Below are 20,626 nucleotides of genomic sequence, written 5' to 3' on the forward strand. Positions count from 1 at the left end.
GGGAAAGGCTCCTGGCTGAGCCCCAAAGGAGGGCACGGCCCCAACCGTGCACGGTCGGGCAGTGCGCAGGGTGTCGGGAGCCGAGGTCCAGTTTCTCACTCCGAGGCTGCGCGAAAGCATCCCTTGGCAGCTTGGGAAACGCGTCCTTCGYGTGGTCCTTCTGTTACGGCAGTATCGCTTCTTCTTTTTTCCATGTGCCAGACTGCTGCTCAGCCAGCCCATTCAGCCAATGATGCCTGGCTCCTGCAATGCAAGACACCCCTCAGACCTCAGCATGGCTGGATCCCAGGCTAAGTACGTGGCTTGTCAAAGATAAAAMACCAAAGTCGCTGTTGAGGGGAAACAGCCTTCTTTAATGAAAGACGAGAGAGCAGTTAGTTATAAATATCAGGAATGTGTTACTGTGCTAAGCCTGGCGTCCAGTGCCAGGGTGAGCCTTACCCTGTCTGGTCACATCCGTAGCGATTACAGAGAGGAACGCAGCGTATGCCAAGGGCATTTCAGCAAGACGAGGCTGYGGGTGATTTTCCTCCCTCGCATAGCGATTACTTCGGCGCTGCAATTTCTGACACACCAAGGCAAACGTGAGTGAGAAATTCAGTACCGACCCAACAGGAACGACCAAGGCCGCTTCCCCTCTGGCCAGTGCAACACCAGTATGCCTTCAGGGCAGCCAGGCCTACTCTACACCAGTAAAACCGAAAGAACCAACTGKCCCCCGCCTCTGAGCACTCTGAAAAGCTGCTAAATGAACCCCAGCAGTTGTTTCTCTCCTCAAAACTTGGGAGAAGGATGCAGGAAACATCAGTCAGAAAATGCTTTTTTTTTTTTTTTTTGGGGGGGGGCTGTTTTTTCTCATTGTACCTGATGGCAAACTGTCAATGTAATACAGCAACTGGTTGAATACCACTGCTTAAAACTGATATCTCAGGATTGTAGGTATTCAGTATTTTTTAAGCAACACTACTGTTATTCTAAATTTATTTTTAGCTAAAAATCTTCTACTTCAAATATAAACACAAATTTTAGATCTGCTTTTAAGCATCTAAATAAAAGGCCTGATTTTCAAATATACATATCTCAACTCATGTATTTTGCCTGACTCATAAGACCCTTTTAGGAGCTCATGTCCTAGTATAAGTACCCAAATTTTAGCATTTTTGTCTGACCCCTAATTTTGAACAGCTGTATAGCAAAAACATGCCACACTATGATCTCATCAACCATTACAGGATAAACAGAATTAAGCTGGGTTGGCAGGAGCTCCATTGTGGTTTTGCCCAAAGCCTTCCACAAAACAACAAGTATTTAAGTTTTGCTGTGCAAAAGCAGACTGGCAAGAGGAACTGAGTATTTTGATTCTGGCCCATCCTTTATTCTAGAGGGCAGAATCTGTGTTTCTTCTGTTCTTATAACGTTGCTCATAGCTAGGAGAACTGCTGACTATGCTTGGCAATTTGTACAGGAGCAGCTTAAAAAGTAATCAGCCCTACCCATCTTTCTGAAGGAGATTACCACCCCCACAGGCAGCAGAAAAGGAGGTGTATTTACTTCTCAGCTGTTGCTGAGAATATGCTGTCCCAAGCTCAGCATATTAATATAAAATCAAGGGCCATTTGCTTTAATGAGCCTGGGATGTGAATGCAGTGGCTGGAGAGAAGATAGGCCTAAACCAGAATCTTTAGTAATCCTAAAAAGTGGTCGGGACCTTGAGGTGAGACATATTATGTCCTCCAAGTCCAGTATCGCCAACTTTCATGCATAGTGTTAAGCAGTAAAGTACCACCAATGATGCCATCTTTCATGTAAACATGCCTATGTCTTGGAATCCTTTATTAAGAATGATTTATTAATTTATTAAGAGTAGGGCTGTCCACCCCTSCATCCTCAGAAAATACCTTTTTTCCTAACCATTTATTCTTGATTGCTTTACCTCTTTCTTTCTTTCTTAGATATTCTCAAAACCAACAAATGTTTCAAAGTCTGGAAGTGCAGACTTCCAGCAGCAGCTCTTCAATCGTTCTGATGGGACAAGCAGTGTTAAACCAAGGATTCTCCAGTACCCCTCCTTCCCAGCCATCCTCTCTGCCACCTATGCAACTCCAGCACCAACAGCATCAGCAACAACACTACCTGCAGGTAGGGTAGCACAAGGAGGACAGCGCACAAAGCCCACGCGCAGAGTAACAGGGCAAAGGGGCTGCGCAAATGGGGCCTGCTTTTGCCCTCGCAAGCCGGTGGAAGCTTTGCCACGAGTTTCAGTGGGAGGCTGGTCATGCCAGAGATGGTGGGTTTTAAGACAAAAAATGTGCAAGACACTGATATAGTGTCATGTAGCAACATAGCAAGGGAGCAGCGAGAACAGTCAGAATATTTCAAAGGAAATTACTAATCCTGTACATTGGAAACATAATCAGATTATCCTGGATGTATTTAAAGTGTATTTCCAGACTCAGAAAATTGCTGCCTTAGGATTTATTCTGTACTCTTTATTCAGTATAAAATTTGCTTAGTTTACAAGTGAAAAGATGATTTTTAATTACCAGTATCAACCAACATAAAATGAGATCTGGATAAGATATCTGGATCCCTTCAATAAATTAACATATTTCCTCATCTCCATAAGGCAAAGAAGATTAATTGGAGCAGATCGCCTGGAAGAACCAGGTGAACTGAAGATGAAAAAATACAAAATATACTTTTTTTTTGGCTAATTCAACATATGCTTATGGGGGAGGGGAGGAAAGAGGTGTCTCTGTATTACCTCAGAAGGAGCTGAATTGAGCCTGTAACACCTGATCACAAACCCACTGGAATCACTGAAAGAGTATCATCAACCTCAAATGATTAAACTCCTATTATTGTACTGGAATCCTTTTTAGAGTTGAGAATTAATTCAATACCTATGGCAGACTCCATTCCCAATAAAAGCATCTGCAAAATTCACATTAATTTCAATGCTAAAAGTTTACTATTGTAAACTCACAAAAAGAAAGAACTAGAAGGGACCTCATGAGCTACACTAGGCTCCCATGCAATTTCTGTGTGTTTTCTATCATCTCTGTCATTTCTGATATGTTTGTTCAGCATGTTCTTAAACAGGCTTTTCAGCAACAGATAACCTGAAAATTCTAGGCAGCCCATTCCTATTAGAAAACCTTTCTCAATGCCTAATTGTAATCTTCTTTTCTGCAAATTAAGTCCATTCCCTTTAGTATTAGGTAAGCTAGCCCCATGCCAAACACACAGYCTCAGAAATAACAGCAAGCGAGCTGGCAATATTTTTAAGTGTCCTGTACATTGAGGACGAAGAGCTTTGATCTGTGACAGAATCAAACCACACAATGAATTTTATTTTGTCTGTAGGTGCAAACAGCAAGTTCTTTGCACAGTGAGCAACCCGATTCTTTGCTCCTGCCATCCTACTCGCCACAGCAAGGAAATATGGGGGGKTATCACCAGACACAGCAGCAGCAGCAGCAGCAACTAACATCAAGAAGAAGCAATAGCTTATCAGAATCATCAAATTTACCACAGCCACTGCGATAAGAGTCCCACCAGCACATTCAATGCACGATTAGCTTTAACCAACGGGCACACGGGGCAGAAGAGAATGACTCTGTACTTACTGTTCTGGCTTTTGCACAAGCATTTGTTTCAAAGCTCCATGACAGAAGTAGGCCACAGAGTGCAGACTGCCACAGACAGCGCTCATTCAAGGCACGCTGCATTCAGTTTGCACTGTCTCGTGAGTACGGTATATACTGTCAGAGCAGAACAAAAAGGAACACTATCCTGTGCAAACTCCGTCATCGATGGGTGCACAGGAGAGGGAGATCAATCTTCRCATGTCACTCTAAAAGTGACCTGGCAATTCCAAAAGACTGTGCATAGACACATGAGGTACTTGGCCTTCACTGTTTCAGTTCTTCATTTGTGTATGAAAAGCACTGCATCAAAGGTCTATTGAGGAGAGAACAAAAGATTATTTTTATTATGATTATTGTTATTATTTTGCACAACTGCACAGAGGACAAAACCTAGGCACTTTCTGTAAAGAGAAGTTTCCTTATTCTTGTGGCCAAATTAGCACATCCAGTGGAGAGTAAATCCCCRTCACTGGTGAAGATACTCTACAGTTTATAACCCTTGATTTAGAATCTGAACAGTATTATGCAGCTTACCCTACCTGTTCATCATGACTAAAAACAAACAAAAAAACCACTGAACTATTTTCTATGTGAATTGCAATGGCAAAGGAGAACTCAAATTATAAGCACAATCACGCAAATCTCCAATAATACGACATGGATCCTTCTTCAAACTGAGTGAGTCACCCACACAGCAAGTCTCTGAGGAATATGCACTGTGTTTTGGCCCATTGACTCGGGATGCTGCAGACTATTACATATCTCTTTCATTATAACATTTAGGATTGAATTTTCCTTTGGGGGGAAAAAAAGAAATGCACTTTTCGCTTTTTTTGTATGTTTTCTGTTGATATGTTTCTAAGAAAGATTTTATGTAATTATTAAATAAAAAGTAGTGTATTGTACAGCTGTTGTAATAATGACCTATTTCTATATAAAATAAAATTATATGGAATTATGTGGAAATTATTTTGTATATGAAATATCAACTCATTTCACAAGTATAAAGATGGTGCTTGTGCTTTTTTGTGAGTGGATATTTTGTAATAAACTAATGAACTAGAAATGTTTTTGTGGAGGGAACTACTGTTTCATGCTATATACAATTCAAATTATTATTTTTTTCCATTTAATGATGGACAGTTGTCTTTATTTGTAGAATAAAATAAAATAGCCACAAGGCTTTACTGCAGGACTTGCATACATTTTCCTTTGGCTGTTCAACTATGTCATTCACTTTATATCTTTAATATTAGCTGTAGCCTTGCAAGATGTTTGGCACYAAGTTAACAAAAACATGTATTATTCTATGGGATCTTTGTTATAACATAGAGAACAACAATGATAGTTTAAGAAGCTACCTTAGCTGCTAGCCAAGATAGTTTATTCCTTGCTAGTTCACCTAAGGYTTTTAAAGACCACAAACCAGACCTGTACTTCCAACCAACCAGTTTGAGATTAGAACAAAACATTGGGCTCCACAGGCACCTTGAAGAATTGTTTGACCTAGCATATACCAGGGCTCTGATCCATGTCCACTAAGCAACAGCTTCGATGTTTAAGACACCGCTGGCCTGAGTTGCTTTGTGATACSTTTCTGCTGGAGTTGCTAACATGGCCATGCTACAGTCTCGTTCCCACTTTGGCATCATTGTGCAGGCTCTTTTTCACATCAAATTTAAATTGACTACTAGATGGAGCTGCCAAGGTAGAGGTCCGCTTTCACTCTGCTGACTCTTGCAGGAAGGCGCAGCAACCTCCAGCAGAGAAGCAGGGTGGATACAACCCAATCCACCACAGCAAGGTCCAAAGGGGATGTCCCTCAGAGCCCCCTAGGGCATCTCGCAGCTACACCGGAGCACAAAGCCGGCCGGTGAGGGGCCTTCCCACACTGCTGTAACAAGGGTCATGGCACAGGGGTCCATGGGYTCAGTTCTGCTTTCTGTGCGACAGAGGAACAATGGAGAGAATTGGGATGGAGGATGGAAATGGTAAAACTTTCAGAAAAAACAGCAAAAAGATTCACTTGTCATGAGTTCTGTGAAAGCATCTGAAAAAGCTAACAACCTTCTGGAGAAAACCTGCTAGCGAAGTGACCCYGCTGCTTCTGCAGCAAGGCAGGCTGTGTGCACTCGTTGCTCCACAGGCATTTCAGTCCGCACAATCCCTTCATTTTATTGTATTGAAGGAGGATGAGGGAAAGAAGTATTAGGTCTCTAAGAATCTTACCTCCAACTTTAGGCATCAGTATTAGCTATCCGAGTCAGCCTGCTTATCTTCAAGTTCTTACGTTCAATGAAGCAAGAGTGACCCCACCAGCTGAAACTTAGAGAGCTAAACCCTAACTCAGGCACTTTCACTTGATGTCTGAAGGAGGCTCTTTTCGTTAACTATAAACAAAGCCTAATGCAGGCTGGTTAGCTAAGTTGGAAGCCTAACTTCATGAGTATCATCTGCTCCTGTAAGGACTTATTCTGCAAAAGGGGACGGGAATGCATTATCTGTTTGTAGGCTAAAAAGTTCAAGAGGTAATGAAGGAATGTGAGCATCTCAGAGGAAACACCTGTGGGAGTAACACTTGATGGATCTCAATTACTATGATGGAAGTCATCGGAAGAGAAAATTGCTGAAAAATTGTTTTACTGTCAGGGACAATTACAATGCACCCACATCGGTCCTAATTTCCAGTGAGTATGCCCAAACCAAGCTCAACCCTAGAGCAAATACTTATCTTTCTAAAAGCAGCACTACTCCAAGTAGTTAACTGCAAGAAGCTGTAGAGGGCAGGGGGTTGTCTCCCAGTAAGGCGGTTTATATTGTTTGAAAAGGCACAAAACACTTGCGAGACAAGATTTAGGTCACTATCTATTTTTTCACGCTCTGTCTCATTTCTCCTCTGTGCACTCATTCCTGTTTCGGATTGCTGCACTTGTTCCCTGCTGCACACGTGGATCCCTGCATGGATGCCAGCACTCTTTCACAGAGCCGTGCAGTTTACTGTAGCTGAGATCTGGCTGGTTGTTTCCCAGCACCGCTTATTTTTCTAGGGAGTCAGCCAGACAGGGCGGCTGTTGCAGACTACTGCCCGACGTTGGAACACTAAAATTTTCCCCTCCCTTCAGCTTTGCTACTGCTGTTCCTGAGACAGTCTGCCTGCTGGATGCACAACCCGCCGGGCAGCGCAAGGCGCAGCCCAGAGGACCCCCTACGGGACAGCAAGCGGCTCCCGGGCGCTGCGGCCAAGCTGGGAGCGGGCGCCTTCCCTCGAGACCGCAGTGCTGTGAATCCGCTCCCCAGCGAGTCCCACGAGAACGGCAACACGGGGAGGAGGCGGCCCGGCTCCCGCCTCGTCCGGCCCGGCCCGGCCCGGCCCGGCTCCCGCCTCGCCGGGCCCGGCCCGCCGCCGCCGCCATCACCGCCGCCTCCTCGGCTCCCGTAGCTCCGCTCGCGCCCAGCGAGAGCGCTGCGCATGCGCGTCATCGCGAGGCGACCCTGCCGCGCATCCATGGAGCGGGAGGAGGAGACGGGAGCGTTTGCGCAGGCGCAGTGACCCCTCCCGCGGCAACCCGGAAGGGCTCCCCTCGCCCACAAGCCCTTGCGCGCTCCTTTCCGGCCCGCGCCCGGCAGGGTGAGTGGCGGCGGCGGCGGCAGCGACCGCTCCAATCCGCCTCCATCGGCCTCCATCGGCCGCGCGGACCCCGCCGCGGCGGCCCTGCGCGCCGGGAACCGCCGGCCTGCGCTGAGGGCTGGGGGCGCCGCCCGCGCCTCGGCGGCGGAAGGGACCGCAGGCGCCTCGGGCCCAGGAAGGCGTCTCGCCGCTGCAGCACCCTCATCCGCGCTCCCGGGGGGGCCCAGCAGACCCCCTGGGTGGCCCCCGGGAGAGGGAGATGTCGGCGCAGGAGAGGGGGTGTTGGGGCGCTTGGGGCTGGCCGGGAGCCTGGGGACGTGGTTGGGGAGTGTCACATGCGCTTCCCGCTGCTGGGAGGAGGTGGGAGTGCAGCGTTCGTAATGCTGAGGAGTAGCTGCTTAAAATCTGCAGGCGATGTGACCCAGGTGATGATTTAATCTCGGAATAGTTTGCGTGTGTGGGGTTTGTGTGACTTTTGTGAGCAAAGGAAGGTGGGAGGAGGAGTGGCTTGGGAAAAGCCGCAGGAAGTTGGATTTACGTTTGACACGTGCACGCGCTGCTTTTTCAGCGTTGCTCAAATGGCTCCTGCAAAGAAAGGTGGTGAGAAGAAGAAGGGACGGTCTGCCATCAACGAGGTGGTAACTAGGGAATATACGATCAACATCCACAAACGGATCCATGGAGTGTAAGTTCTGGTCTTACTTCAGTGAAATTAGCATTATGTAAAGTGGCATCTTGAAATGGGTTCAGTAGGTTTTGGACTGTAGTGAATGACAGTCCCCGCTGGTGCTGATTCTGATGTGCAGTGTTTTAGTCCTCTGTCCTGCAGCGGTGTCCCCAAGGGCCAGCCCTGCACCTGTGCAGAGCTGTACAAGCAAATGGCTTTCAGGAACAAGCTTGTTTCCTTCATGAGTTTCTTTGGATTGAGTTTGACATTAGAGCTATTTACCTCTGTGCCTAAGTCCTAATTTTTTCCCATCTGAAGCTAAAATTTAGTCTACTGTTTTTAATTTTTAGAAACTAAATATTGTAATCAAGTACTTGGTTCTGTGCTTATTGCTGAATCATGGGGTGTAAATTGGGATATGATTTGACTAAAGCACTATTTATTGGTCAGTGCTGTGTAGATAACAGTAACTTTGTATCTGACAAAGTGTTGAACCTTAGAGAAGCCTGTAGCAGTGAAGTATTGGAGAGGGCTTGTGAAACTGTTGTGTGTCTTGGATGCTCGTTAAATGTGTATGGCTACAGTCACATGGAGGAGAGCTATGTCCAAAGCAAAACAATTAACCTGAATTGCTGAAATTAACTTACAAGAGAGGAAAAGAGATGAAACAGGCTATTTTAAAACCATGGGTAAAGATAGGAAAGACTTGAATAGAAAGGAGATGTTCTGGCTTTGTCTGTTGATTGACTGTGGCAGTTCATTTTAATCTTAATGCTGATATTCCTGTTTTAGGGTTCTCTCCTGTATTTGGGCATAAGGGATGAAATAATTTTTGTTTAATGCTTCTGTCACTTGTGATCACTTTCCTCCTCCCCTACCCCCCATTGATTTCTAGCACTAAATATCAAAAATAGCATACAGACTAAATATAATCTGCTGAGGGACCTCAGACCTGAAACTAGTAGCATGCTGCAGTGTGAGTATAATACGTACAGCAAGGCACTCAGTAGTGCAGCTGTGGCTTTTAGTCTAAACGTGTGGTCATGCAAAATCTATCAGTAACACGAACCTAGCGGTACTCAAAAAAAGAGCAGCTTCCCTGGTGGTATTAACACAATCCTGATAATGCACACAAAGTACCTATCAAATATTATGCAGCCGAAACTGTTATTTCAAACAGGACCAGTTTTTTTCTTTCACCGTATGCTGTAATGCTGACATAGTTTCTTCAGGTTTGCATTGCCGTTGTTGCACTGTTTCTCGTAGGCGCTTGCCTACTCAGAGTATCTGCGAAAGCTCACGTCTCTTCAGTGGTACTGGCAAGAAGCCTTTGATGTCAGGATTCTAGAAGAACAGTCCTAAGCCCGGAGAGATCCTGGAGTTACAAATTTTTGCTGAAATTATTCCACATAATTGTATGTGGTTCCTGTTAGGGACAGACTTTAAGGCTGATGGGTATTTGCTGATGGGTATTTACTAGAGTAGAAGTCTGGTCACACTATGATGCAGCTAAGGCTGTTGGACAATGATTGAAATTTCTTGGACTGTATGTTTAGAGAGTGACATTAGTTGAATGCTGCAACAAATATCCAGTGCTGGGGGTTTCTTGAAGTTAAAGAATTGCTCTTTGTGTTTGTTCTAGGGGCTTCAAGAAACGAGCACCACGTGCTCTCAAAGAGATACGAAAGTTTGCTATGAAGGAGATGGGTACTCCTGATGTTCGCATCGACACCAGATTGAACAAAGCAGTCTGGGCTAAAGGAATAAGGTACATTGCTGTGACTTTCCTTACTGGAATGGAAAGGATCCTGCACCTCTGAATACACAGGTGCACGATCTGGAGGGGTAGAAAACTGCATCCCTATTGTATTTGCGTTTTCTTTGCACGTGTTTCCTCTCTTACAGCACGCATGAGTGGGTAGAATCAGGGCAGGGGCTATTGAAATCCATTCAGGTAGCAAAGCTAACTTTTCCTTCACCTCTGTGTTCTGTGGAGCTGCCTGAACTTGTAGTAAAGCTCCAGTAGACTCTGGAATCAGGTGATCTCTCCACTTCCTCTGATAAGAAGAAACAAAAGGAAGGAGGGGATGAGGGTCTGGCCACAAAACTGCTGGGGTAGTGTAGTGTTCACTGTTGGAGCAGCCAGTCCTTAGGAGCCTGGCTTTTTAGTGACACCTAACGTCCCAGGCTAGGTACTTGGGATTTGTGTAATGTGTCTGAGAGTTACCTATCTAAGCATGCTAACTGACAAATGCTACTCAAGATGTCAAAGTATGTTTTAAGCTTGTACTGAAAGTAATGACCATTGACCATTAAGCTTGTGTTGAAAGTACAAATGATAAGCAGTTTGGGGGCAGAGAGAAAACTTAAATGCCAAATCATGCGTCTGAAGATGCCCTGAAGGGTGTTGACTGTGAAGAGTGGGACCTCTTAAACTGTAATAAAAAGTAAATTGGTAGAAATATTGTAAATGGTTGCCCATGAACAGACCTCACTTTAAGCCCCTGTCTTCTAAGGATTAGATGCCCAAGTCTAGCCATACTGACCTGTAGCTGTGTGCTTTGGCCAGTCACTGGAGTGGGAAGACATGACTAGTTATTAGGTGTTCTGGATGGGGGTTCTCTGTTATTCCTGTTAAGCTGTTTCATTTCAAATACAATGAATGGGGTAACTGAGCCGGATACACTGTTATCTGTAGAGTTCACTAGTGAGGCTGCTAGCAAGGAGTTTCACCCTGACATTAATGTATAGAAGTATGTTCTGTGGAGCGGGGAATCGCCGCATCTGTGTTTCCAGTGTAAGTGAGTTTACCTGCACCATCTTCCCCCCGAATGGCAGGGGGAGGCAAAGATCAGAATGTTAACTAGTGTGGTGGTGATGATCAGCGCTGTAAGCAAGGTAGTAAAAATGCCTTCAACTCTCCCAAGGAAGGGGGAGAATTGAAACAAGTTTCCATGTCTTAATTACTGTGATCAGAGAAATGCTTTGTGCTGGGTCTGATTTAATAGGCATGCTCTGAGAGTGTTGAGAAAGAAGTTCCTCCTTGCTCTTACTTTACAGAACAGAGTACTTGAAGCAGGAGTTCCCCTAAGTCCTAAGCTTATTTGAGGTGGGAAGATTCCTTAAAATTCGTGTAGACAGATTGTTTTGTACCTTCCCTCAGTTGGCTCATTTTGGGCACTCTAAGGGGAGGAAACTATGCTATGACTTGCTTGTAAGAACAAAACTTTTTATGTAATTTAGTTGTTTCACAGGCTTCATAAGGAAGAAATGTTGATAGACTGTACGACCATAAATTAGTAGTTCTACTGCTCTAATGCTGACTTGAATTCCAGTGACTTCTGGCATACAGCTTGGGCATTACAGCTCTGACAGGGGCATCAGGCTTGCACATGATTTTTTTTGTTGTTTGCTCAGTATTTTTCACTCAAGCAGAAAATGCACATTACTAACAGCTGCTTGCTGATCATCTTCATGCTTTTCATAGCATTTTCCTAGGATCGGTGGTGGGCTACTTGTGCACTTCCACCTTTGACACTCCGGCTGGATTATGAGCCCTCATTTTATTTAGGGCTTAGTTTACTCTTACCTGCTCACTTTCTAGCAGAAGAGGTGCTAGATGCTTATSTAAGGCAAACAGTACAACTCTCTCTCATTACGATGCTCAGACAAGTAAGGACTAGACTCATCATGTCTTTGTGCAAGTATATCATGAAGCTTAAGAATTTGTGGCGTTAGTAACCATGGAGCAAAGAGCATTTACTTCCTTTCCTGCGGTGGACTGAAGTGTTTCCATACCTATTTTGTTGAAAATTAAGCTATATATTATAYATCTTCATTGTAGGAATGTTCCTTATCGTATCCGTGTGCGTTTGTCCAGAAAACGCAATGAGGATGAAGATTCACCAAACAAGCTGTATACTCTGGTTACCTATGTACCAGTCACAACCTTCAAAGGTAAGTTTGTGTTCAGTCTTTCTTCTTCCATGCTCCACGCTTTTCTGAAAAAATAGTGCAGTCATACTGCTCCTCCTGCAGTACAAAATTCAGGTGAAAAGCATGTTGAGGGGGTCTTACTGCTGGCTTATCTAGCTCTGCTATAAAGAAAGAGGGTTGCTAGCTTGCTTCAACAGCATTAAAAGCTAAATGCAGAATTTAGTGAAGCTTTACACATAAATCTTGAAAGAGTGAGAAACACTGATTATAATCGTTAGCGGATTTAAGGTTCATGTTTTCCTGTATAAAGTACATCCTCTGAAGCCACAAGCTCAAGCAGGTTAAGGCTTTCTGCTTGTCAGCTGAAAAATACTTGCAAAACTGATTTAACATGAAGTTTTGTGTGTTAATATTTGGTGAAACACTTGCCTGACTACTATGTTCTCTCAGAAGTAACACCACAAACTAACTTTCAAATTGAAGGTGCACTTCACTGTGAAGCTTTGCACACATATATATAAAAATGGATTTGTCCTAGTAATAGATAATGATATCTTTTTTTTTTTTTTGTAGGTCTACAGACAGTCAATGTGGATGAAAATTAAACTTGATTTTCATTACAATAAAACTGTAAAAACAATGTTTATTTTGACTAAGGTTTCTTGCTGACCAGAGTCTCCAAGCTCTTGTTCCATGAAGTATTGAGCTGAACAGGTGGTGAGCTCTTAAACTGTCTTGCTTTTTGGGGGGCTTGCACATAGTGGAATAATTTTTTCAGTTACAGATCCTTTAGACTACTGTTACCGGTGAGTGGAATGAGGGGGAGGTGCAAGTGCTTTTCAAGTAGGTGGCAAAGTCCCACCTTTTGTTTCTGTGGGAATTAAGAGCCATTACACTGGGATTTTAAGTTAAGGCCAGGTTTGCAGAAGATGGTCTAGCACTTCATAGCTGTCCTCTTCTGCAGCTAAAGTAAACTTCTCTAGATCTGGCCTTCTAGGTAGAATCAGTACAGGTAAGTCTGTGTACTACATGAAAAGATTTGGACTGGTGAATTAAACAGGGAATGCACTAGCTCAGAGAATTGTTTTAGTGAAGTACAGACAAGGGCAGTTACCTTCTGTCAATCAAGAAATACTGTCAATGCAAGTCTAGTACAAAAAGGGTTTATTGAAAAGTGCATGTTTTCACAGACCAACATCAGAAGCACAGTCCATGTACACTTAACATTTCAGCAAGACATACAAATTGGGATAAGGTCAAATATATTAAAATAGTTTCAATTACCAGCATTGAAACAGGTTTTCAGTATTAGTGCAAAAAAGGCAACCCAAACAAACTGCAGACAGTAGCTGAGAAGTGTTTTCCCCTGTTTAAAAAAAAAAAAAAAAAAAAAGAAATGGAGCCAGCCTCTGCTCTCCCAGTATGGAAGAGGGCTGCAGCATCTTCACGCTGCAGCCGGATGTTTCCTTTTACATTCAAAACAAGAACATAATCAATGGCACAAAACAATTTACATAGCCTTTAGCTTTTAAAGCTCTTAACTGAAAAACCACAGACCAACAAATTATCAAAAGTACACTGCTAACTGAAAGCCTTTTACGATATGTGCTTTGGCATAATTTCAGTGCATTTTGTTTTCTGACAGGTTTGCTACTACTGAGTGTTTAATTTTGTATGTTCACCTCGTGACTGGCAGCTCATTCCATTTGTTTTGAGACTATATTGATTTAGTTTTGCGTTCTCAAGTTTTGGCTTCAGTTCTAAGGGTTTTTCAAAGAAATTAACTAACGACTGTTCAGTCAAGAGGGATGCCAAAATATGTTCAAAAGAGACAGTCCAGTCTCCTTCAGTCACAGGTGAAGACTGAGAGTCTTTCTGAGGGGTCTTCACAGTGTCAGTAAAAACAGCATCCTGGTCTGAAGCAGAGGCCTCAGGTTGCAAGTCCTCAGTAAATTCATCTGATCCGCTCCCCAGGCTGATGCTCCTTTGTCCTACTTCTCCGATCTGAAGTAATAGTGTGGTCACAGTGGCAATGGCTTGATACAAATCATTCTCCTCTGGATCTTCATGGAACATGCTGTACAAGGTTTTGCAGAATTGAATGAATTCCCTCTGGAAAGCATGAAAAACTGTAAAATCAAGCTACTGAACAGCCACAAAAAACAGTAATACTGAGTCAGGAGAGGGCACAGTGCTGCAAAGGAATGCAGAGTGCTATGTACAGTAATGCTCATTTATAACTTACCTGCTTTAAAACAAAAACCAAAACAGCTAGAAAAAGTATTTTGACCACTGATTGCAGCAAACCTTGTTACTGCAAATCTAAAGAGGAACAGTAAAGAAAGTATTGCTGCCTTAACTAGAACAAGAAATTAGGACCACACAAATGAACAAAGGGCAAGTGAGAGGATACAATCCATTACTGGTAGAAGACTAGGATGGCTGTTACTCAGAATAAATCATGACAGAAATGGCCACCTAAAGGCCTGCAAGCTTTTTCTCCATCTCTTCCCAACTCCTTTTAATAACATTCAGACCTCTTCCCAGCCCAGTCCCTTCTCACCTTCCCTTATTCGTTCACCCATCACACGTCTACCAGGCTCTAAGACAATGTTTGTACATCCTGTTAGGAAATCTGTGAGCCTTAGATTTTCATACAAATAATAGTAATTTGGTTTGGAAGGGATCTCGAGGTTCAGCTGAATGATGGTTTTATGAGACTGCTGCGTTGAAAGATTAGGCATGTGTCACCCATTTAAAAACTTACTTAGCAGCAGGAGGACAAAAAGGATTCTGGGTATATTCCCACTGTCCTTTGCATATCCATATATACATATATATATATTACAAATACAGGAAATATACCATGGGGCTCTATTGGCTTTAGGAAGGAGATGGTAAAACAGCCTTCAGCTGTCTCACCTGCACAGTTCTAGTCAGCCTTTGGCTAAGCTGGGGCAAGTCCCAAGTAATGCTGGGCTGGGAAGGAAGTTCCTGATTGAGTGGAAAACAGGTCCTGAAAGGTGTAACAAAAACATGCATTTTCTAAGGTTACAGGAATGTTCTGTGCTTAGGAGGAGGGCTTTTTTTGCATCCTGAACAATCTGTTATGCCATGAAATTCTTTCTATTCACTAGCCAGTCTGAGCAGGGGGCATCTCTAAAAAAACAGCAGAAAGCTTGTGAACATACCTTCAGAACAGCCCAATCCTAGATATTTAAAAGACTGAATCTAAGTTTAGGCTTAAGTTACACATCCAAAACAAAAAAGAAAAGCTAAACAGTTGCATTTAGTCACATCATTTTTGATGTGACATTTTGATCTTTCCACTTCTTTAGAAATTGACTTCAGCCCCTGGTATACATACCTGGCTCATTTTTGGCAACTCCTTTTCAGTTTTAGCATCTTTTTCTTTGGCTAGATCTCTAAGCATCTGCTTCAATTGCTTTTGGTAATCTACTGCGTCCCCTTGTGTGGAACAGACAAAACATTAGTTTTATTATTGATAATTATTACTAATTGTATTATTATTTATTGATACAGTATTTATTATTTTTAAGCCTACTGCAATAAATCTATTTCAAAATAAAACCCAGGAAGTGGAAATAAACGAATAGAGATAACAAATGGAAAGTTGGATAGCTCGTACGCACATGCATTAGAGAACCTTTTCAGACATACCATTTGATTTTCCAATAACTAATGGTCTTGAAGTTGACAGCAAAGGATTCTTTAATGGTGATTGGCTGTCTCTTTCATTTTCTGTGAGAGCTATAAAAAAAAGTGAGAAAGGTAGTGCTTGATCCTTCCAATGTGGTTACTTATACTTTTAAAATTTACATATTTGCAGAAGGCAAAACAAGAGGGTATGAGTGGGTGTTCTTTAAACAGTACTTCATTAAATCATAGTGTAAAAGTATGTTAAAGTAAGATTGGTGCTGCAGTGAAAGAGTAGAACGTTTACCAAGAATGTACATTAATGGAGAAGTTTGCACATTAGAGAAGCTGCCACAAAATCGTGTCACATATAAGCAATACAAGAGCAAACTGTAATAAGAAGATTTATAATGTAAATGGAGTACTAGCCATTCAGAAATGTTTTTTCCAATTCATGTTTTGTCTGGAAGTAGCCACACAATTGACTGCAAAACATCTCAGACTGCAGCAGATGTAAATCTTAACATTGTATATCTAAAAATTTCACCTCCCAAAAGTTATGATTGGAGTGATTCTTAAATTGCAGTGAACATAATTACACATGTGCTTCCAGCTGAAGGAAGCAAGATAAGGTTCTTCATTAAGCAGCCTTTCCCAAAACTTTTAAGCCAGAAGTTGTGAGGAAATTTTTCATTTTCTTTCAAATTTCTTACCAGGTGGGATATGCAGCTTGTATAATAGCTTTATCTTTTCATTCATTTCTCCATTATACATAACATCTGCAAAAATAAAAAAAAAAGGGGGGGAGGAAGTGGGCTAGAACATCTGCTTCCACAGTTTAAAATCGGTCATCTCCGTGCACGAAAGATAATTGTTTGCATGGACAATACATGCAAACACATGGCCAGTATATTACATGGAGATACTTAAGTTGTACTCAATCAGTGAGGAACAGCAGGTGACAACCATCTGTTTTGTTCTTTGTTCTTGTAAAAAAGACTGTGAGTACCTAACCCTGTGGAACTTAATCATCTTTTAAAAATACCAGAGAGGATGGCAGGCACTCTAGCAAAGGCTATTTGTTGTCACAGATTAACAAGAATGTGAGAGGGGAGAGACATAAAACTCCTTTCCTTTGGGGCCATATTCTTAATATTTCTTCCTTTCAGCCTTTCTACTGTTCTCTAGAATAAGCCCAAAGCAGCTAAGAATTTCACATTTGATGTAACTATTCTTTTAATGACCAGCAGAAATGAGATTCTATATTTTTAAATGCATTAAAATACTATGAAGTGCCTTTTAATTTAAAGACGCATCCCCCTAAGAATCATAATCACATTCTAGTATAATATAGGTTGGCTTCATTCACATCAAAGAATTCTTGAAAGCTTAAGTGGCAAGAATATAGTTTTACTGATTTTACTGAACCTTTGAATACTGATTCATTTCTTTTCACTTAGGGTCAAGGCAACAGTTGTGTGTCATTTTTATCTTCAGCAGGGTTTTGGAATGAGTAGTCTCATCTCACTGGAACAGCTGAAGGCCTGGAGAACAACTCTCATAGCTCTCAGTCCCTACTGGTCATGTTTTTGTTGTGCTAAAGGTTGACATACGGGTCAAGCAACAGTCTGCTTCATGAGATTACAATTAAAGTCTTCAAGAAGCAGTTAAACCCAGGTACGCCAAGATTACAAGCACTGAATACAACAAGCAGGTAGAAGAGAGGTCCTCCACAGAGACCCAAATGTAAGTAAGTTAATTAAGCTAAAATATTTTCTGCAAAATTACTACTATGACAAAATATTTTAATAAATCTTCAATCATGTCATTAGGTTGCCTTTTAATTCTAATCTACTTCAGATGATTGAAACAGTGAAAGTCAGTAAATATCACTAGTTACGCTAATTATATGTCCAAGAAAAACATCTATTTATATTCTCTCAGTCATATCACATTTTAAAATACATGTCTCACCCAAATGCCACCCCCCATTGTCCACCTTCCACCTGATGTCCCAGAGAGGCTCATACCTAAGCAGCTAGCGAGCCCCTTGAATTCAATCAGATGGTCCATGTTTTCATCCAGGAGTCGGAACATCCTTTCAGCAAGAACGTCAGTGTGTTCCCCGCAAGTCCATGGCGAGACAAGTTTGTAAAGGTTAGTGAACTGCTGGGAATCTATTCTGTACTGCTCAGCGTAAGGTCTGCTAGGGTCATGTCGCTCAAYGACTGGACCCGTCATTTCCCAGTAACATCTTATTAAATGCTCTCTCTAGGAGAAATCAAAGACAGTAGGGAAGAATTACAATGTGCACTATCAAAGAGTGTGTGACTGGCAGAAAAAAAGCATTCACATCAAGGAAATGATCAAAATTCTGTACATGTGTGTGGTGTTATGCTGATACCAAGACCATTCCTATGAGGAAAAAGGAAAGTATGAGTCTTTAATTACAGCAGCCAAGCTCCCTCGTGATTTCCAAATTCACTGCAGGCTACTGGCCCAGGTTGCCTCTAACCATCAAACAGTACAAAAGATTGGAGAAAATTCAGAATGTGATACACACTTCACTTGTTCATTTATTCTCTCTGACCTCTCTATTTGGATACTGTTCCTATTTGTCTTCCTTTAGGGACTGGTTGATGTAAAAAAGAGTCCTAACAAAATGAATTGTCCCAGGGAAGGAAAGGGCTAAAGAAAAAAGAACCACGAAGAAACCAAATGAGAAAAGGGAAGGAGAGCAAGTGAGTCAAAGATCAAAACACAGCAACACAGAACAGGAGGGAAGCAGTGAAGAGCATGCCATCAGCAGCACCCTCTTATGACAACTGATGGAGGGAGGATAAAGCTGCTCTTGTTACACAACATTAAGAACATATTACAATAACTTTCTCAGTTGGCCAGTATCTATGAAAAAAAAAAATCTGTTACATAATTACAGTATTTGTTCTTTACTATGTAATAATTACATGACTTGGGCCCTAAATCAAGTATATTTGCACAAGCTCAGATGTGTCTGTCTACAGGTGATTGTTTTATAAGAGTCTGTGAAAAATTTCTCCAGTTATCCCACTCTGTTCTGTCAAACAGCATCCTGATGTAAAGGGACTGTAATCGGAACACTTTTAGTTGTAAAATCAAGTTTTTAGAAAATGAAAAAATACCAAGGGCACAAGCTCTGCCACCTCCACTTTGAGAACTGCCAATCTGTCTTTAAAAAGTGTTAAGAAAGCAGGACTAAGTACTGCAGAGCTCCCAGTGAGCAGAGCACCATATCACTAAGTTTTGTGAAAATTACCAGAACCCAAATTCTCATGGAACATTTCCAAGCAGCAAGTTATCAAGGAAACACTGAAGTAATTCTCATTTAAATCATCAGTACATGAATACTGCTCTTTAATAACTGGACAACCACATAAAGGACAAAATGATAAGGTCCAGTTTAAGAGCTCATCTAAATAATACTACACAGGCAGACGCACCCTCCCAGCAATTCCGCACACAACATCCGATTCGGCTCTGCTAAGCAAAGGCTGGAAATTACACCCAAGAGTCTTAAATAGCTTCACCCTCAACTTTTCAAGTTAGACAGACCTTAAACAAGTCATACAACTCCTCTAAATCTTCAGGAAGAATTGAAACGTCTGGGATGACAACTCGGAGCTTAAAAAGAAAGAAAAAAAACACGTCAGTGACAATCCCTTCTACTGTCATCATTGACACGGGCAGGTCCATTGAGCTCTCCCAGTGACAGTACTGATGTTGTACAGCTAAGAACTGAAGTACTGAAGGTCCTTGTAACTTCTCCCCCTCCCTTAGATTCCCTAGTTGGACAAACCCATGGAAGAGAAATCCCTCAAGGGCGCTTAAAAACAAAGACAGGAAGTCCCTAAGCTACAGGTCACAGGAGGCTGGGGAAGCCTCTCATCATGCTTGCTCTCTTATGCTCTGCCCTAAGCATCTGCCTAGCGCCACTGTCAGAGACAGGACACTAGGTTAGACTGTTCTTCAGGTTGACCCAGCAGGCTGTTCTTAATTTTTTGACAGCCCTGGAAAATAATGCACTTAGCTGCCAGAGAAAAAAAAAATATCACCATCCGAGAAAAGGACTTTTTCCAAAGTCAGTAACAAGTCTTCCTTTTCTCATGATATGGTGCCTTAACAAAAGAAAACAAAACAATGACAACAAAAGGCAAGCTAACTTGCAGTGATAGGAATATTAAACTATTACAATCTACATGATATTCCACTCACCACATTTTGCTTGGTTGTATCTTCATGACTTTGCAGAACACGGATTCTATGTTTGTAGCGCATGTGCTCTATCTGTTCCACAGAGTGGTCTCCAAATTTCTAGAATGGAGGAACAGAACTTTATTAGACTCCAAATGCAACTTTGAAAATATTGCAATTCCTTAAAGAACCCATGGGTTAAAGTATATTCAGTCTTTTATTCATCTACCAGTGTAGGTATTTATTTATTTATTTTTTACTACACCTAGCTTTGTGCATATTCAAGGACTCCTTAGAGATGTGCATCAACTATCAAAATATCCATGATGAATTTAACCTTTTTCAATTATAATTTATCTGACCAATAGGCACCAAACTGTATTTTACCTCATAGGAATCATGAATTAGGTTAGCTATTTCAGTCACTGGAGAGGCTTCCTGATCATCACTGAAAAATGCATGGTGATTACCAATAGGTGGCAGAGGGCTTTCTTCGTTCTTAACATGCTCTAAAAACCTAAAGGGAGCAAATACAAGCAGTATAGAATACTTTGCAGTACGCTCTTCTCAAGGCATAATCTAAATAAGCAAATAAGCCTTATGGCTAAGACTTAGCAGAAATAAATTGTTTTTTTAGGCTGCTAGGCTTTTTAAAAAAGTCTTTATTATTAGTCATCCTAGGAACTGCAAGCCAGCCAAATGACTAAATTTTGCCCAAGCAAGAAAACTTCTGTCTCCTTGAAGTCTGGAGCAGGAAGCTTGTCACTCTAGGGAAGACACTAAGAGTAGCAGTAAATATTGCACATTGACGCAGTCAACGCATGTCTCGGCATTGCCAGGAAATTTCACAGGACAACT

At 42.1% G+C, this 20,626-nt stretch overlaps 3 protein-coding genes across 3 annotated transcripts in view; 2 read left to right on the forward strand and 1 right to left on the reverse strand.

Moving 5' to 3' along the window:
* The window catches only part of NPAS2 (neuronal PAS domain protein 2), a 103,649-nt gene extending 98,871 nt beyond the window's left edge, over positions 1 to 4,778 (forward strand). Inside the window, exons 18-20 of the mRNA XM_085321609.1 lie at positions 173 to 294; positions 1,953 to 2,139; positions 3,367 to 4,778. Of these exons, the coding sequence (XP_085177735.1) occupies positions 173 to 294; positions 1,953 to 2,139; positions 3,367 to 3,549 (492 nt within the window). The 3' untranslated portion in view covers positions 3,550 to 4,778. The remainder of the gene's footprint in view (positions 1 to 172; positions 295 to 1,952; positions 2,140 to 3,366) is intronic.
* Positions 4,779 to 7,181: 2,403 nt separating this feature from the next.
* Positions 7,182 to 12,521, forward strand: RPL31 (ribosomal protein L31). The gene is made up of 5 exons (XM_085321470.1): positions 7,182 to 7,278; positions 7,847 to 7,963; positions 9,588 to 9,713; positions 11,790 to 11,902; positions 12,455 to 12,521. The coding sequence occupies exons 2-5, from the start codon at positions 7,857 to 7,859 to the stop codon at positions 12,484 to 12,486; spliced, it is 378 nt and encodes a 125-aa protein (XP_085177596.1). The 5' UTR covers positions 7,182 to 7,278; positions 7,847 to 7,856; the 3' UTR covers positions 12,487 to 12,521.
* A 507-nt stretch (positions 12,522 to 13,028) lies between these two features.
* TBC1D8 (TBC1 domain family member 8) overlaps positions 13,029 to 20,626 on the reverse strand; it is a 37,232-nt gene continuing 29,634 nt past the window's right edge. The window contains exons 12-19 of the mRNA XM_085321610.1: positions 20,156 to 20,285; positions 19,790 to 19,888; positions 19,130 to 19,198; positions 17,569 to 17,809; positions 16,252 to 16,317; positions 15,563 to 15,652; positions 15,249 to 15,349; positions 13,029 to 13,993 (exon numbers count right to left, since the gene is read on the reverse strand). Coding sequence (XP_085177736.1) covers positions 13,535 to 13,993; positions 15,249 to 15,349; positions 15,563 to 15,652; positions 16,252 to 16,317; positions 17,569 to 17,809; positions 19,130 to 19,198; positions 19,790 to 19,888; positions 20,156 to 20,285 — 1,255 coding nt within the window. The 3' untranslated portion in view covers positions 13,029 to 13,534. The remainder of the gene's footprint in view (positions 13,994 to 15,248; positions 15,350 to 15,562; positions 15,653 to 16,251; positions 16,318 to 17,568; positions 17,810 to 19,129; positions 19,199 to 19,789; positions 19,889 to 20,155; positions 20,286 to 20,626) is intronic.

The sequence above is a fragment of the Rhea americana genome, unplaced genomic scaffold (genome assembly GCF_003343005.1).
Source record: "Rhea americana isolate MKP2758 unplaced genomic scaffold, rheAme1 scaffold_7, whole genome shotgun sequence".
Lineage (NCBI taxonomy): Eukaryota > Metazoa > Chordata > Aves > Rheiformes > Rheidae > Rhea > Rhea americana.

Coding starts and splice junctions, on each gene's coding strand:
- RPL31 (XM_085321470.1), top strand. CDS start 7,857: ATGGCTCCTGCAAAGAAAGGTGGTGAGAAGAAGAAGGGACGGTCTGCC. Junction 7,964..9,587: donor CACAAACGGATCCATGGAGT/GTAAGTTCTGGT, acceptor TGTTTGTTCTAG/GGGCTTCAAGAAACGAGCAC. Junction 9,714..11,789: donor GTCTGGGCTAAAGGAATAAG/GTACATTGCTGT, acceptor TCTTCATTGTAG/GAATGTTCCTTATCGTATCC.